Source organism: Aulostomus chinensis, chromosome 4 (assembly GCF_037954235.1).
Source record: "Aulostomus chinensis isolate RoL2024-O1b breed Wild chromosome 4, RoL_Achi_v1.0, whole genome shotgun sequence".
In the NCBI taxonomy this organism is placed as follows: Eukaryota; Metazoa; Chordata; class Actinopteri; order Syngnathiformes; family Aulostomidae; genus Aulostomus; species Aulostomus chinensis.
Window position 1 is genome coordinate 5302381 of NC_141323.1, and position 18359 is coordinate 5320739.

Genomic DNA, 18359 nt, shown 5'->3' on the forward strand with positions numbered 1-18359 from the left:
ACAACACACACACATGTGCACACACGTGTGCGCACACGCACACACACACACACACGCACACACACCAATCAGTGTTTCTTTTTAAGCTCCATGCCGCAGACACCACCAGAGTGCCTATGTTCCTGCAGGGATCAAATATTATAGTGACGACTTTGTCGTATACTTTTATCATTAAATGCACTCATTCATCTTAATGAATGACGCGTCGTCATGCGGCAATAAACACGTAACAGACAGCGGCCCCTAAATGAATCGGCATGTGGACCACCACACGGCGCCTGGAGCTGTTATCACATTTATCGTCATGGCAACATCACCCCTGCCGATGACCTAATCCAATCGGGGGAGCCTGGGAGGGTCACATGACAGGAAGGAAGGAATTAGATCACAGAGGGGCCAGATGTACACAGACCACTCTGTGTAATTAAAACTCTACAATTAAAAGGCAGACACAACATGGGGCAAGAGACAGCTCTGTGTGTGATGTTGCACTACAAAAGTGTGCACAAGGTGTAATTTAAAAGTGTACACACTCTCTAGGTACCTTTATTTGGTTTCATCTAGATTGTAGGTGTGTGTTTCATTAAGACCCAACATTAAATTAAAACCCTCCAACAGGATAGATTATTTTTCTTTAAATTTGTCATTAGACTAATTGCTGATTAGGACATTTTGAATCTGTCATGATTCAGTGAGAGCAAGCGTGTGTGTGTGTTTGTGTGTCTGTGTGTTGGGGGGGGGGGTATCCACTCATTAAGGCCGACTTTCCCTGATTCCCACTCCTTGAGTCGTTCTAAGCCCTGTGAGCCCCTCACAACTCAATTAAGCCCTTCCAATTAAGCCTCTACATGGGTATGTGAGATCACCAGTTTGCAAGTGTGTGTGTGTGTGTGTGTGTGTGTGTGTGTGTGTGTGTGTGTGAGAGAGAGAGAGTGCACGCGCACGCAGTGATGAGGCCTAACCGGATTGTCCTTCATTAGAGGAGGGGGGGGGGGTCTTTCTAAATAGACAGAGACCCCCAAAGATGCCTTCAGTGAGACAATGGACCAGAGAGGAAGAGGAGAGAAAAACTGAGCGGGATCTTCTCAATCCTGACCCATATTATGGTGGGCTTTGGCTGGGAACGTGTTTGAATATTTATTACAAATAGATAATTCCGCTGCCTCTTGTGCAGTGGATGGGGGAATTTCCTCTCCGCGCCAAGCCAAATCCTATGGTGGGAAGGTGGCCAACCTGCTTTATGCCAGTGTGGAGGAATTAGTTTAGACAGTGTAGCTGAGAGGCTTGGACCGACTTGTTCCTGTGTGTGTGTGTGTGTGTGTGTGTGTGTGTGTGTGTGTGTGTGTGTGTGTGTGTGTGTGTGTGTGTGTGTGATTGCAAGACATTGTTCAACAAGCTCTAAATCTCATGATAGTGTGTGTGTATGTGTGTGTGTCTGTGTGTGATTGCAAGACATTGTTCAACAAGCTCTACATCTCATGATAGTGTGTTTGTGTGTGTGTGTGTGTGTGTGTGTGTGTGTGTGTGTGTGTGTGTGTGTGTGTGTGTGTGTGTGTGTGAGGCCTCTAGAATCTCTGAAAGGCTCGGGAATCTTGAATTAATACAATTGCTTTTGTCTCTCTTGGCTGATGAAACGGTCTCAAGCTTGGAGACCGAAAACATGCGGAGTGACAGCGAGAGCCAGAGGGACTGAGAGACACACAGGCGTGTGTGTGTGTGTGTGTGCGTGTGCATGTGTGTTGGGGGGGGGGGGTCTGTTTCACTTCTGTAGATGCCGACATGTGAAGGCAACATCAAGGATCTGTATCTTATCACAGGAGCTGGCGGTTCAATTAAGCGGACAAGTGTATGTGTGTGTGTGTGGCACCATGGGCAGGTGTGTGTGTGTGTGTATACGGCTGCTCATCAAGACCTTTGCATGTTCCTCTCTGTATTTTTCCTCTCCTTCCTGAGTCCATCTCTCTTTCCTTCCTTCCAGCTACAAGTGACTGTCTGGATATTAATTATATTGTCATCTCTAATTCTATCAGACAGCAGGAACCGCAGCAGAGGCAGATATGACCACGTGTCTTCGTCTGTGGCACTGATTCAGGCCCTCCTCCTCCTCCTCAATGTGCTTTACATTTCCATCTATTTATATGTGGATGAAATATCTAGGTGGACTCAAGCAGGAGCAGTTGTTTGTGCCAGGATTCTTCTTCCTCTGGTGAAACCTACATGGGTCCAGTACAAACTCTTCAACTGGAATTGTGGACTAATAGTCCTGACGGTGGCGCTATAGCAACCCTAAACTAAACATTTAGGCTGTGCTGTCGCTTTGCAATGTTAACCACCATGTGGGTACAAATTTACAGGAACCTTCAGATACTCTGCGGTGAAATCCATCACTTTTAATTAACCCAAAATCTTTTAAACAGCTACAGAATTACTATAAAAATATTTTAAAGTCACATTAAATGTGTGAAAACTTTTCAGAATTTAATCTTGAGAATCTTTTTTTTTCTTTTTTCTGTCATCCTGTAACTAGAGATGGAATCAATAGAATTTTAAACCAAAAAAATCATAGAAAATAGACCTAAATTGAGCCTTTTTTCTTTTCTTTTTGTGTAGGAACATAAAATCAACCAAGCATTTAAAAACTGTCTTGAACAGCCTTCAGAGACTCCCAAATATTAGACTTCATATTTCTCTTCTTCCTTGCCGACCAGACGTCAACTGCTTGTCGGCAGATCGAAGGTGTTTTTATATAATGTCAATTCCACAGGTATTTGATCAATTAAAACTTTATTGGGATACAGCTGTGGTTATCAAAGGTACACAAAGTACAACATCTACTGCACAGACACAGTACGAACTGATCGTACATACAGGGACTGTGAGTGTGTACGGACAAACAGGATGAGAGTGCAAAGAGTAATCACAATCCTCTTGTGAAAAGGTCGGCAGGTTAACAGGGTGGTCTACTGTGTGTGTGTGTGTGCGTGTGCGTGCGCGGGCGCCAGCTGCTAACAGCGCTATAACAACAGTTGCTTAAGATCATTATATACCAGGTGCAGGCGATCGAGTTTGTTGCCTCCATCTCGAATGTTTCACTGCGTGCTAAATTGTACACGCGGGAGATGTATTCATATACTTCTTTTTTCTCTGGTAGAAGTACATTTAAGTACCACAGTGAAAAAATATTGTGTACAGAAATATTTATGGAGAAAATCTACTTAAAAATATCAAATGTCTACTTTGAGTAGTCATTAGGCCCAACACCTGCGATGACAGTGCTTCTTAAATTACTGTCCTCAGATGTATCCAGTTGCTGGCACTGCTGCGTGTGTGTGTGATGCATGTCAGCAGATATCCTACATACAGTGCACATTTTCAATCGCAATATTGTATGGGTGTGTATGCATGCCTGCCTACATATATACAGTCGCTCCAGTCTTGCGTAGAAGAAAGCTGCATGTACGCTGCAGTGATTTGTGCATGTGTGTGTATTAGTGTGCAGAGGCTGCATGGTTTCTGGTTGGCATGGTGTCTCGTTCAACACCTGTGCGCCTCTGTGTGTGTGTGTGTGTGTGTGTGTGTGTGTGTGTGTGTGTGTGTGTGTGTGTGTGTGTGCCGCCTTGCATTTGCCCCTGTTTTGTGTCTCACCCGAGGGTAAAGCACTTAAGCGGTGTGTGCCTGAGTCCAAACAGCTGTGAGCAGAGGCAGGCAGCGGGTCTCTAAATGACTTGAGACCTGAGAGAGAGCCCACAGGGGGAGCACACCTCTGAAATATACATGTCACTCACCCAGAGAGAGAGAGAGAGAGAGGAAAGAGGAAAAAAGATGATAGTAAGAGTGTATGAAAGCACTGTGGTCAGTCTGATAATAGAAATCAGAAAAGGAAAAAGAGAAAGAATACAGCACAAGAGAGAGAGAGAGAGAGAGAGAATCTATCAAACGCAGCAGACTGCTTATCTAATATTTGTCTCTCCATGCTTGCAAACACTGCCGCTGCATGGGGGACTTCCACCAAAATAGCACTGCGGTCAATTGACCATTTTGGCTCCACGGGGCCTGTCTGGATCCATGTGGGTCCACTCCCCAGTCAGCCACTCCTGCTGGACTGGGGAGGTCATTATGGCTCCTCACTTCCCCTCCACCACAGGCTGCAGCACTTGCATGTCAGCCCAACTCCATATATATGGTAATAAGTCGTGTGTGTGTGTGTGTGTGTGTGTGTGTGTGTGTGTGTGTGTGTGTGTGTGTGTGATGGAGGTGTAGGGAGGGGTTGATGGACAAGGAGGCAGGGGTGAATGCTCTGGGGTCAACCACAAGCTTCAATGTATATGTTTGGTGACGTGGGAGCTAAGGGTTAGAACAATGTGGAACTCTTTAGAGGAAAAGTTAGAGAAGTTGGAGTTTTCAGTTGAAATTTGGGGGTTAGAACCCATCTGAATTCTGATTGTGGAACTCTGTGGGTCCCACAACAACTTCTATCTTGTGTGTGTTGATTGATGATTTACACTCGTGGGGGTCCTGCGGTGGATCTGGGATGGTAGAGGGTTGTGTGTGTGTGTGTGGGTGGTCAGGGTCCCAAAGGCTGACCACATATTCATTGAATTCCACTTGGATGGACACAAGGCTTCCCTTCGCCCCTATTGGGCAGCCAGCCGAGAAAATGGCACAAACAGCAATACATCCTGAAATCTACAGCTACCACATCGCAGCTGGAGTCTTGTGATAAAGTTTCAGGGTTTGATTTGCAAAAGTAAGTTTTCATCTGGATTGTTGGATTGAAAAAGAAAAAGAAAGTTTGACAATATTCAAACAAGCAACACACTCCCAGGTCATGCGATGCAGTGAAACACGATCTCATCCAGCCAGTTTGTGTTGTAACGTTAGAAACGCCAAAGTGTATTGAGATGCATCAGAATTAGCTAGCCCAGAAATTAGCTGTGTCATTTCTGTGTGTAATTGAGTTGAAAGTAGAGAAACTATCACGATCGAGACATGTGAGGAACCCTCAGAAAGTGTCATGAAAGCATAAAGTCAGGCAGGTGGCGTAAATATGCCTGTTCCACTGGCAGCAGTTCTGCAGCGCTCTGTGGTGTCCTGTGCCTCTAGGCGTGACCACGCTGTCACTAGACTAGGGGTGGGGGACAAGGACAAAATGGTATCGCATGATACATATCTTGTGGGACTAACGTGATCAGTGGAGCTGCTCCAATTGATTATACTGATTATTGATTGCAACAATGCTCACGTTATGTTTTGCTGCCAAAGCCGTATATTTTTGGGTTCTGTCTCTGTTTTCTCCAGCTCGGATGTTGCTTTCACCAGCGTCTGTCGATACTGGCCTGATTTCCACTCGTAGAGGGAGTGTGAACCATGAAGACACCGCTAAATCTCAGGGTAAATCAGTTGAACAACGTAAAAAAAACAACATGGATTTTTACATTTCTGTCTAGATTGGACGCTTGTCAACAAAGTGAACCTTCTTCCACTTCTTGCAAACCCTCAATCCACTGGCATTTCTAGAGTTAAACACACAAACATGCACGCACACACACTTGCAGGCCACTGTCTTTACCTTGGTCTTGCTTGTTGGCGGGGAGCTACGGCCCTTGTCGCTCTGTGGGTGTGTGTTTCCGGGTGGGGAGTGTGTGCCCAGGTTAGCTTGGGGTGGCAGGCTGCCGGCGTGCTGCTTGGCCCCGGGGGAAACCTGCATGGCTGCCAACTGAGCTGCGTACAACTGCTGAAAGGTCAGAGAGACAGGTAGAGCGACAGACAGAGATGAGCGGAGGGGAGGCGAGGACAGTAAAGAGGAAGAGAAAAGAGGGGGGGGGGAGGGAGGGAAGGAAGGAAAGAAAAAAAGGAGAAGAAAGGGGCAACATGAATAAATGAATACTCGAGAGCACACAAACAAAAAAGAAGAGACCGGCTAAAAAGCTCTGGAAGAAGAGGCCATTAGTGGCCCGGGCTCTGTTTGTGTGACAGAGAGAGATAGAGAGGGACATCTCTACTGTCACCCCCCACCCCATGGGAGAAGCGCTAACAGCCTCTCTGACAGGCCCAGAGATGGCCATGTCCCCTCCAGGTGCATCGTGGGAGAAAGGAAAACATTCCGGATATCGAGGTCACGCCGAAGAGCCCGGCTCTAGCTCAAGGTGAAAAAAAGCGATGATGGAGAGGGAACGGGAGAGACAGGAAAATTTGTGAAGCTTCTCGCCAGATGGGACATGCAGGACGTGTCTCGTGCCCCTGCGATGTTCCGACAATAAATAGATACACAAACACTGCATCTATTTAAATAAATGTATTCAATAACTGCTACGGCAAACAAAAAAGCAGATTTTCCCTATTCCCTATTATTTATGTATTTAATTAATTTCCAATTAAATAAAAGCATTATGGTGTGAATATTTATGCAATAGCATTGAATCACACAAAACAGTCTCTGGCCAGCATTTCTACAGCAACAGCATAATATTCAGCACTTGGAAGGAGCTTCAGTCTTCACTTCTTTCCTTCTCAAAATCATCCTGCGAAGCTCAGCGACTTTCATGTCGGCTAATACAAATCTCCAAGATTCTCCGTCCTCAGAAGCGCCGTTGCCTCCTCTGAAGAGCAACACAACGCTTGTTTTGCAAAAAGTAACAGATGTGTTGTTTTTGAATAGTTATAATTGTTATTATTTATTTCTGGTGGAGGATTTTTCTGGAAGAGAACCATCCTTTTTTTTTTTTTTTTTTTTTTTTAGTTTAACTTCCGTCCTTCTGTTGGTGCTTGGCTGCCGGCCACCAGCGTCAAACAAAGGCTGGTTTATGCAAATGGACAACGAAGAGATTCTGCCTTCTCTCTCTCTCTCTCTCTCTCTCTCTCTCTCTCTCTCTCTCTCTCTCTCTCTCTCCCTCTCGTTCTCTGTCCATTTGCACCTCTCTCTATCAGTCCTGACAGCCACATTAGCTCTTCGCTGCTATCTTAAATAAAGACATTCATCTCTTTTATACAAACTTCCACATTCAAGCGACTGGCAGCGCACACACATGCATAATGAAGTTCTTTTTGGAAGAAACTCATATTTGAATATGAAATAATCTCCGCCTGACTGTCACTCACATGCGGTAATAACAATATTCGCCATGCAACATTGCGACTGTGATGTACTAGATTTTCTCTTCTATTGAATTCCCAAACTTTCCCCGCTCACTAGAATGAGGAACCCACTTTTCCGAGGAGGTGATACATTCTCTAAAACACGTTTTTTTTAACCCGAGTGTGGCTTCTTCTTCGCTGCATATTAGAGGCTTCAGATTCATCAAGTGTTTCGTTGGCCATCTGCAGCGGTTCTCCACGCAGAGGGGAACAGTAATAATTGAGGTACACGCGGTAGATGTGGGAAGCAGCGGGAGATCGTGCTCAAGCGACACGGACGCGGCGCTGAGGACCAGCTCGCTGAGATCAGATCAGCCTCTGCTCACTTGGTCCTGTTCAATTAGTTGCACTGTGGCTCTGGGAAGACCCCCTCCCTCCTCAACCCACCAGCCAAACCCCCTGGCGAGTGGACCACAGGCGGTGTGTGTCCGTGTGTGTGTGTGTGTGTCTGTGCATGTGTGTCCTGCCATATTCGGACCAGTGGTTCAAAGCCCTCTTTATTTGCGGAGTGAATTGAGTTCCATTACAAGGCCAGCTCCCGTCACTCAAAGCCGGCTCAATGGGCCGGCGAGCAATGACATACACACATGCTCACAAGCACGCGCTTTCCCTCTCTCTCTCTCTCTCTCTGGCTCTCTGTCTCTCGCTCTCTCTCTCTTGCTCTCTCACACACACACACACACACACACACACACACACACACACACACACACACACACAGAGGGCAGAGGCACCGCGGAGTGCGCCCAGAGCGTCGCCACAACGACATGCATGTCAACAAACAGGAAGTGACAGCGCAAAGCCCCCTGGGGTGACTGGAGGAGCAAACACACAATTGCAGCTACACACACACACACACACATGCACACACAGCAATTCAATGAGTGAGAGGGGGGAAAATGCAATTGTAGTTGTGGGATGAGATGAAGGAATTTGAAATGTCACTCAGTAGCCAGACACACTCCAGAGCTCTGTGTGTGTGTGTGTGTGTGGGGGGGGGGGGGGGGGGGGCACACACAAGACCTGCTTCTCACTCTTTTTGTGTCTAATCCCCTAATGTGAAAACACATCTTCATGTGTGTGTGAGTGTGTGCACGTGAGCGTAGTGGTCAGCATGTGCTTGTCACATGACTTCGCCTGTGTGTGTGAGCATTTTCATGCTGAACTCTATTGATGAGAGGTGAAAAGGTGGTATGTGAGTATTGGTGCTCTTTAACTGAAGGAATTGTTCTATTGATTGTGTGTGCGTGCGCACGTTTGTTTTACAATACAACACATATACACTAAGCTTTGTTCATTCTCTCATGCACTGTTTCTTCAGTGTGAGTGAGTGTGTGTGTGTGTGTGTGTGTGTGTGTGTGTGTGTGTGTGTGTGTGTGTGTGTGTGTGTGTGTGTGATTCTTCTCGGTCAATAATCTGCAGCTTTAGTCCGATTACCAGCTCGCCTGGTCTTTGTTGTCAGAGTTAGCGGCGGCGCTTCACAGAGGTCTGAGCTCTATTGTTTACATGGACATGAGGACTATTGTATGGATTTTAATGGATTCTTCTGTGTGTGTCTGTGTGAGAGAGAGAGAGAGAGAGAGAGAGAGAGAGAGAGAGAGAGACCATGTTTTTCACTCATGGGGTGTATTGGCACTGAAAGACAAAAAGAAAAGAAGCAAGAGGGGGCTAATTTGGAGTCCTGGGACACAAACATGTCCCCTGTCTGTGGTCCCATCAGCCCTTCTTTTGATTAACTTCTCTTTCTTTTTCTCTGTTTCTTCTTCTCTTCTATAACAGGACCCATAGCTGCATTCAAGTAATCGAATCAAGCAATAAATACTATTAAAACACCCACACAGAAACATGAAAACAGTGAGAGTCCAGCCAATTCTGGATCGTGAGGGCTGATGCAGATTCTCCAGGCTCAGGAGTGAAAATTTCTGATCTCAGTATATCTGCTGCTGTGAATAAAATAATAACATCAAGTAGAAATCATTTAAACAACATAATGAAGAGATGCTGCTGGTCATCTTATTTATTTTTGTAAGTTTATTGGGGTTTTTTTTCAGCCGTTTAACCTAACCAGGGGAATGGAGGAAGTGAGCGGCAGCTGAGGAGAAGAAGGAGAGGGGCTGCAGGATCCTTTTGTTATCAGGGGTTTATCGTTATTTTGCTCAGACTGAAACACCCTTCAACTATTACATAGAAAGTAAACTGCTCATTAAAGTTCCTCAAGTGGTCATTTTCACTTTCCTGTCAGACATTTTCATGTAAATGTACACAGTTAGTGCCAAAAAAAATGTACTTTGTAGAATTTTTTTTTTTTGCGGTCTGCTTTTTAGGCCTGATCCTGGATCAGTCGTCTATAAAATCACTTCTAGTGTCATAATTTTGTCTTCAAAATAAAAGAAGTGACTGTGCTCTTTTGTCAGAGCTGCTTAGAGACTTATTCTGAAAAATTCTGAGCCAGAAGCCAGGTGATTCTGTTGCTACTGTGCTAGCTAGCTAACAATACTCTGGTCCATTACCCCCCCCCCCCCCCCTCCTGTTTTACTACATTGCTTACTGCGAGGAAGGCTCTGGTCTTTCTATTGTTTTTCATCACTCCTCCACCATCGTCCTCGCCCATTGCAACCTCATGGAAGTGATCAGACGATCAATAAGCTCTGACCTTTTTAATTGGTGTGTTTTGAGTAATTGAAAAGCCAATATCAAGCGATGTATCCGTTAAGCTTTTGTTCGTTATGTTCGAAGCGAAGTAAAATCTGGTCTCTCGTTATGCTTCCTTTTTTTGGTGGTTTTGAAATGTAACGGCAAGATTAGAGACAAAACCCCCTGAAACGTCTATAAAGGAAGAGAGCCAGAAGACAATTAGCTCAACTGCAGTCGCCTATCCGAGCTGCATATCGATCGATCAATATTGATCGACTTCCTGTCACTGGTGGTATTTCCTTGTGCTGTGAGCGCTCCAGAAGGAGATATCAGCAGAGAGAAACTGCTTTTTTTCTCTTCCAAATACGGTTTAGCAGAAGAACAACTCAGTGGATTTGCCTTCTCTCATCTGTTTCTGTTTTGACCCCCCCCCCCCGTCTGCCTGTCCGTTGTTCGTCCGTCCATCTCTCCGGTGTACAGTGTGGTAATCCAGGACAATATGTTCCAACATCTGCCTCTCCGTATGATGCCTGACCCACACCATTGACCCTCTTTAAACCATGCTGCACACACATTTTCTCTCACTTTTCTCCTCCACTTACCTCCTCCCTTCCTCTCTCTCTATTTATCCGTTTAACTTGCCATCCTTCCAAATAACTCCTATCGCTTTTGTCATCTCGTCTTGTCTTTATCGCCTCCCTCTCTGGCCTGGATAAGTGTGTTTTTCTTTTCGATTCTGTCCGTCCTTCTCAGTGCATTTGTGTGATGTGGATAATATCAATAATATCAAGGGTCGATAGGGAGCCAGATTAGTATGCTCTAATGCACAATGTCACACTCATCCCCCGGATTAAGATACTAAATGCCAACCTTGTACACTCCAAAGCCTCCATTGCCTTGAAAAACATTCAGTGATAAGCTCCCATTGACTCTGAGAGCTGCTCTGTAGATTTCTATGGTCCATGTTTCAAACATAGAAAGAGCTTTAAATCGTTAGAAGATTAATACATTTTTCCAAGAACTGCTCTTCACTCAAAGTGCTGCCTTTGAGAGTTTTTCTCTGTCTTCCTCTGTACGCAGTTGTCAGGGCGGTAATCAGGGCACGGCCATTATTCTGCGTGGATTTCCATCTTTACATTCATTCCAATTCAGTTCCAACAAGTTAACATGAAAGACATCAAGAAAGACAGAAATGTATGATTTATAACGCCAGATTCCTCATACTGAACATGCAGAACATAAATCTGCCAATTCCAAATGTAAGGTAATTGTTCCATCTTCTATTATGATTTGTTGATCTCTCGATCAGATGAGATGTTCTTGAACAGCCCTTATGAGACGTTTAAAGGCGTTTAAATAGAACGTTTCCACCTTGATTCAGTTCATTTGGGCTTGTGAAAAACCAGCAAGACCACCAGCCAGACAACCTCCTCAACGTCGTGTAACGCCAGGGACGCGCCGTGTTTCCTTGCCAATGTCTTATTCGCTGATATTTACTGATATTGATGTTATGTGTATCAAAACATTTTGAAATACTGTCAAATACATGTAAACATGAATTTTAAGAAGTTTCTCTTTATTTCCAAAACAGTTTAAAATCAATCATAAATTTATCGTTTCACTCGTTGATGATGAGGAATGAAGATAATTGAGCCTGATAAATATCAACCACTGGATCGATATGTTGAACAAATGAGGAATATCTGCAGACACTGATGATGTGAGGACGTTGTGGTGTATCCCTCTCTGTGGTATGAACGGATCCATTTCCACACAGTTGCTTGTTTTTCTGTGGTGCCCAAAATTTCCTGAAATTGTTTCAAAGCAAAAAATACACTAGCTGGTTTAAAACTACAGACATGGCTTTATTTTGTAGTTCTTTTTTGAAGGCCATGCACTTTCAAAGGTCAAAGAAGTGCATCACAGATGAACTCTGGGGGTGTAAGGGGTCATCAGGCATTAGTGTGTGTGTGTGTGTGTGTGTGTGTGTGTGTGTGTGTGTGTGTGTGTGTGTGTGTGTGTGTGTGTGTGCATGTGCGTATGTATTTTGGTTCATTTTGATTTGAGGGGTGAAGGAAAACATCCCCAGCATGAGCTGACGTGTCAGCTGTCTGTCTGGTATTGCTGTCATTTATTGTTGCTACTCTCTCAGCAAGGGTGGAGCTCATGAGTGATCCGTGTGTGTGTGTGTGTGTGTGTGTGTGTGTGTGTGTGTGTGTGTCTAGATAGACATAATCCAATACAACTTTTTACACTTGGTTAGTGTATGAAACATTTCAGTACAGCATCCCTAATAGACTCTTTAATGCCACAGAGAGTTTATTGCTGAAAGTATTTTTACTTTATTTGGTGTGTGTGTGTTTGTGTGTGTGTGTGTGTGTGTGTGTGTATGTGTATGTGTGTGTGCTTGGATTAAGTGGGTTCACTTGTGCCCTGACTGTGTTGCCATGGTGACTTGACACATGTTGGGTCTCACCTTGGTGACAGCAACACCTCTTTATCAAATGAAGAGATGATTTCAGCCTCAGTGAATCAATTTCCTATTTACTGAGTGTGTGTGTGTGTGTGTGTGTGTGTGTGTGTGTGTGTGTGTGTGCAATGGTTGTTTTTTCTGAAAAATTGTATGAAGCGAATCTTCTACTGAGAGGATTTTGCAGTCGTCGCTTCCTCTCACACCCACAGGTGAAGGATAAATCCAGATATGAGGTGGACAAAGCCGTCTAATGAGAGACAGAACCCAGTCGAACATATGGGCCGCTAGATTGAAGCGGCGATAACGGCGCCGAGGACATTATTCTGGGGCTAAACACACAAATGTGCTCACACACACACTCTCAAGCGAGTCATAATGAAATCAGTGACGACAGCGGGGTCCGTTGGCCATGATAGAATTACACCGCTCTTCTATTCTCCCCGTAGAGTCTGGCATACGGGCCGGCATGTTTGGCTGACAGGTGCAAATGTATTACACACACTCTGCTTGACCTTTAACCCATATTTCCCGTTGTTCACTGTGTGTGTGTGAGAAGTGTGAAACAGAATATGAAATATGCGTGTAATAATGTGCATGAGGGAGGCAGCGAGTGCATCCTAGACGACACTGGAGGTTAATGTGTTTCAGGCAGGCAGCGCGGAGGATGCCTGTGCAGTCTCTCAACCCCAGGGAGAGATGGGGCCCCCAGAACTCATGTGGATCTGAGTGGAAGTATGTGAGGTCTGGTCGTGTGTGTTTGGATGTGTGTGTGTGTGTGTGTGGGGGGGGGGGGGGTCACAGGGAGCAAGTGAGAGTACGGGGGGGGGGAGCTGAGGGTCAGGATTACCAAGTGATAGGCTACTTGGAAAAGGAAAAGGACCAAAGTTTGACTCATCCTCCTTTTGAATGGGATAACAGATGTTCACTCCATGTTTTTGTGTGTGTGTGTGTGTGTGTGTGTGTGTGTGCGTATGTTTGTGTGTACCTCTTTTTGCTCACATTCCTTTTGACTGTCTATGCACACATACTTTAAAGTTTGAAAAATTAGAGTGCTCCCATCGTCCTATACCTTCTCCGACTTGGAGTTCACATATGCTCAGCCTCCGAGTCTTGCAGTACCAGACACTAGTGCTACTACTACTTTTACTACCACTACTCACTGCCATGCCATACTGGAAATTACACTAACTTCCAAAAGCCTTGGTTGACGTGTGAATATTTGTCACCACAAACTTAATATCTATAAAGACTGAAGGGGTTTTCTTCTATGACTGCAGCGAGGTCGTCCTGCAATGCGCGTGTTGCTGCTGGGACGATGTTTGGTGGTGTGAAACTTCACCACATTCAGATTCAGATGACTTTATTTATCCCCGAGGGGCAATTAATGTCCCCGCCCCCATCGGAGGTTCCAACTCTGCCATTGTCTCCACCCCCCTGGGATGTTCTCTGTCGGTACTGATGATGTTCTCCATCAGGAGAACATTTAGCATTTGAAATAATATTTCTTGCTTTTCTGTACATCCTTGGTCCAATTCCCTGATTGGTATTTGACATATGTAAAGAAAAGTAATGTAGCTTTGAACTTTTTTCTTGTTTTGTTTTTTTTTATCTAGCCAATCACAACCCTTCCTTAAAACAACTTTGATAACTTTAATTTATTTTGCACTTTTTCGTTCCTTCATTTTTATACTGAGGTTCTTATAGAACAGACTGTGTGAAAAGTTGCTGAAGCAGTTGTTGTCATATTATGACCCAAAATATCAAGTCACCTTAGCGTCCACATTTTTAGCCCCCCCCCCCCCCCCCCCGAACCAGCTTGTAGACACCGTCATGTTTACTTCCCATAGCTGGAGAGCCAAATGCTACAGTTATTCTTGTCACGTCTGTGGGATTTTATGAGCTCTCATCAAAACGATCTGTTTTTATGGCATCATTTCACTGTCTAAACTTTGGGGAAAGTGCAGGAAGTTGAGGTTGATGTTCATGCAGTAACTCAAAAAATGATTTCAATAAGTTTGGATCATTTTTGGTCACTGTCACTGACTCCTTGTGGCTTTCACACAAATGCAGACATCTCTTACACGCCTTGACAGAGGATGGCTGTGCAGACTCCAGGGAGAGGGGTTGGGAGTCTAGTTTTCAGATAGTTTGGATGTTGTTGGGCCGCGACGGATGGTTGAATAATTCTGGGGATGAATGTATCACATCCAGCGCAGGGCAGCGACACTTGAACACAAAGGGCCGAATTTGTGGCTGCGAGGACATTAATTGGGTGGAGGTGACAAGCTTTCCTTTCTCCATGTGAATTGCTGTTACTGGAGCCCCGCCTACTTGTTGTTTGTGTGTCTGAAGCACTGAAAATTTGTCACAAATTGACCTGGATTTTGCTGATGGGAGATGAGCTGATAAATACCCTGCAGGGTCATGTGACTGAATGCTGAATAAAGATGTTTCTATTGCAGAAAAAAGCAGGTTTTAGTGAGACAGAGGCAGTAGAAACTCAGTGCTCTTAGCCAACTAGTGTTGTGGCAGTGTAAGTACACACACAGCAGGCTCTTAACAATAGCAGGAAGTGGGCTCTCACCTGAAGTTGTAGGGGTCCCAGGCCTGGAGTGGCAGCAGCAGCAGCGGCCATCGTTGTGGGGATGAGCTGGAGAGGGTAGGGGTCACCTGGAGAAAAATCAGATATTAAGATCAATCAATCCATCCATCTCCTAATGTACACCCCCTCCCTTTCCCCCTTCGATGCTTGCTTTACCATCACCTCGCCCCCCCCCCCCCGTCAACCCCCTCCCACCACCACCTGAGTCCCTCTCTGCAGCTGTTAAAGCCGCCCTTTGTGTGTGCTGCCGGTAGGGCCTTAATGAAAAGCCTGATTGTGTGTCCTCCTCCTTAATACCCCCTGACAAAGAGCAGCGAGGTGAGGGGATTCTGATAAAGCTGGCCCCAGCGCCGTAATTAAGAGCTGCCACCGACTCTCTCTTTCTCTCTCCTTTCCTCCCCAACTGTCTGTTCTCCTGCTTTGTTTGGACGACGCTGCTTTCAATGTGCCCGTCTCCCACTTTCTGTTTCTCCTTATTTTTTTCCCCTTGTCATAATCTTTCTCCGGTGTCTCTCCGTGTCTCACCCCTCTGCTGGGAGCGATAAACCAGGAGATAGATGGACGAACAGGAGATGAGAGAAGAGCAGGGAGACAGAGAAAGCAGAGCATGGATTATTAGTGACCAGGTGCTGATAGGGCGCGCTGTAATTACAGCGAGACAGCGAAGAGGAGAAAGGTCAGACATGAAGGGAGCGAGAAAAGACAAGTAATAATGTACTTGATTGTCATGTAAAGCAAGTTAGAATTCGCACAGATAGTGGAATTAACTAACCGACTGAAAGTGCTTGTTTACAGGCCCGCTAACAAAAATACAGGCTTTTAACTCGCTATCGCACTGAGCAGACATTCTTCATGCAGACTCGGGAATGTTCTCAGGGCTTGACCTTGCATTTCTGACCTGAACCTTCAGAGCTGCGGTCAGCCTCTTGGCTCTATCAGGATCCTCACTTGTTCGTGTGTGTGTGTGTGTGTGTGTGTGTGTGTGCGCGCGTGTGTGTGTGTGTGTGTGTGTGTGCGCGTGTGTGTGTGTATGTGTACCCTTGTAAATTTGAGTGTGGCATAAGCCAGACTTTCCCTCTGACATATTTTCCCATATAACTTAAAATAAAAAGCCAGCTATGACATTCTTTTCTCCATTAAGGAGGGAGGGGTGGGCGGGATTAAATAATTATTTCAGGACTGTGTATTCAAGGAGATGGGTCTCTTTCTCCTCGCTCCCTAGACAAACATAAGCTGGGTGGATATTTATGCTCCTCATGGGGGTCGCTGCAACAAAAGGGAGAAGGATGGAGGAAAGCAAACATGTTGCTCTTGGCATGGGGACGAGGTTGAGATCTCTGTTCCAGGGAAGCGAGACGCAGAAATCAGTTTGATGTGTGCGCGATTTTGCCAATTCATTAATTGTTTCTAAATCAGCTTTTTGATACATTGATGAGCATTTTATACAAAAACGTGCAGAAAAGGCAAAAAGCTCTTGCTAAAGTTTTTCCAATCATGAGTTGGAAAACAGGAAAGTGTTCAACAAGTGTTGGATCAAGCCAGCCGCCGAGCGCTCGGACGTAAATCGTACGGATGGAATCTATTCATATCTTCAAAGTGTTGTGAGAATATGTCAGAGCACAATGCCGCATGTGTCCTATTTAGAGCTACAGCACCAAACTATGGCGGCTCACAGCAACTTTGAAAGTTGCCAGAGAGTTTTCTCAGGGGTGGCTCAGCCTGGCGTGGCGTATACTCGTCCAGTTGGAGTTGGCGGAGGCAGTGAAAAGACAAGCCCACCACTTGACGGGGTATTTAGGTGGGCAGTGAGTGTGGGTGAAGATGGCGCTAATTAAAATGGAGCTGACTTGTTTGGGAAGCTGTGAAACTCTAAAGGGGAATACTGGGGGGGGCTGGCGGGGGGGGGGGGGGCTGATCATGCACAATTATTTGCGTGCATATATTTGTGTCAGTCTTTTTGGTGTGTGTTTGTAATATCACAAAGCCATCGCTGGCTGCTTGGCCGTGTGTGTGTGTGTGTGTGTGTGTGTGTGTGTGTGTGTGTGTGTGTGTGTGTGTGTGTGTGTGTGTGTGTGGGCTGTGTTGGAAACATGTTCTGGCTGCATCCCGTGTTAATGTGAGGAGAACCTGGGGCAGGTCACATTACCACCCCCCCTTCTTCCCCACTCTACTAACCCCCTACAGAGCATTTATTCCCAGCATCCCCTGGCAAATGTGCCCCCCCCCCCCGCCTCTGTCTCTCTCCCTCTCTCTCTCTCGTTCTGTCTCTGTCTGTCCCTCTATCATGGTAAACAACACATTGCCACACAGCCGGAGTGCGCTAGCCAGAAAAAAAAAAAAATCCTGTTGCTTTTATACATCAAAAAATAGACAAGACAAATGGAAGGAGCCAAAAGGACTGAGCAAGAGAGGGAGATAAAGAGAGTGTAAACAGGAAGGGTGTATTTGCACAGTTTTTTCTATTAAGAGGAACGACGTGGCTGTAGGGGCGAGCTCGTCTTTTGGGAAACAATCCGATTCCTTTTGTGGGAAAAAAAAAACTTGAAACGTCACACGTGAAAAGAGAGTTTTACTCCGTTTAGAAGTGGGTGTCACTCACTGCAGCCGGGCTTGTAGTTGAAGCCAGGGGGCATGAGGAAACCCTGCTGGGCCGCCGCCGCCGCTAGGGTCCTCTGGTCAGGAGGAAAGACAGGGATCATCAGCGGAGGGAGTTGGCCCTGGACCTGCTGAGGAAGGAGGGAGGAGGAGGTCGGGTAGAGGCGGTGGAGTCAAGAAAGTCAGGAGAGAGAAGAAGGGAAAGAGGATGAAAGGGAGGGGAACAGATGTAAACATTAGTACCTGCGTTTAGCGGCAGAGTCACACGGCAAAATGATGTCATGCCAAAAATAGCCTGGTGTTGAAACCGATCCAAGAACACTGAAGCATATGAATTACATCACAGTTCCTTATGATCGTATACATTTATTCATGTAATACATATGGAACACACATGCGACGAAGCCACACACACACGCACACACACACACACACACACGTGCGCGCGCACACACGTGCGATTCAAAGAGAAAAAGCCAGTCATGGGGACAGGTCAGAACAGCTGGCCTCCTCCTTTTATTTGGAAGATGTGCCCCCCCTTCCTGCCTAAAAAAAGACAACACACAAGAAACACGCATCATCGTCATTTGCACGATTGCCGGCAGAGCGCCATACGACTTGACAAGGTTTCCAGGATTTTAAAAGGAGAAGCAGAAGAAAAGCTCCTCCGATGGGTGGCTTTGGCAGGAGAGTTGAGAGAGAGAAGGAGAGAGAGGGAGACAGAAAGAGAGAGAAGAAGGAGACAGATGGTTGCACTGAACAGCGTTCTGCCAAAAACAACACACAAAGACTCGTGTGTGATGGACTGATGGACAGTTTGAGAGGAGAGATGATGAGGAGAGGAAGTGAAGAGGAGAGGGAGAGTGGAAAAGGTGAGAGAGGCAGGAAAGTAAGCCATCGTGTCTGATTCATGCTGCTGGT

General features: G+C 45.7%; 1 protein-coding gene across 4 annotated transcripts in view; it reads right to left on the reverse strand.

Annotated features, from left to right (window-relative positions):
- The window catches only part of sox5 (SRY-box transcription factor 5), a 183366-nt gene that overhangs the window by 14916 nt on the left and 150091 nt on the right, over positions 1-18359 (reverse strand). For all 4 annotated transcript variants that reach the window (XM_086201199.1, XM_086201196.1, XM_086201197.1 and 1 more), the window contains 3 exons: positions 17443-17569; positions 14826-14911; positions 5570-5734 (listed from right to left, as the gene is read on the reverse strand). In XM_086201199.1, coding sequence (XP_086057325.1) covers positions 5570-5734; positions 14826-14911; positions 17443-17569 — 378 coding nt within the window. The remainder of the gene's footprint in view (positions 1-5569; positions 5735-14825; positions 14912-17442; positions 17570-18359) is intronic.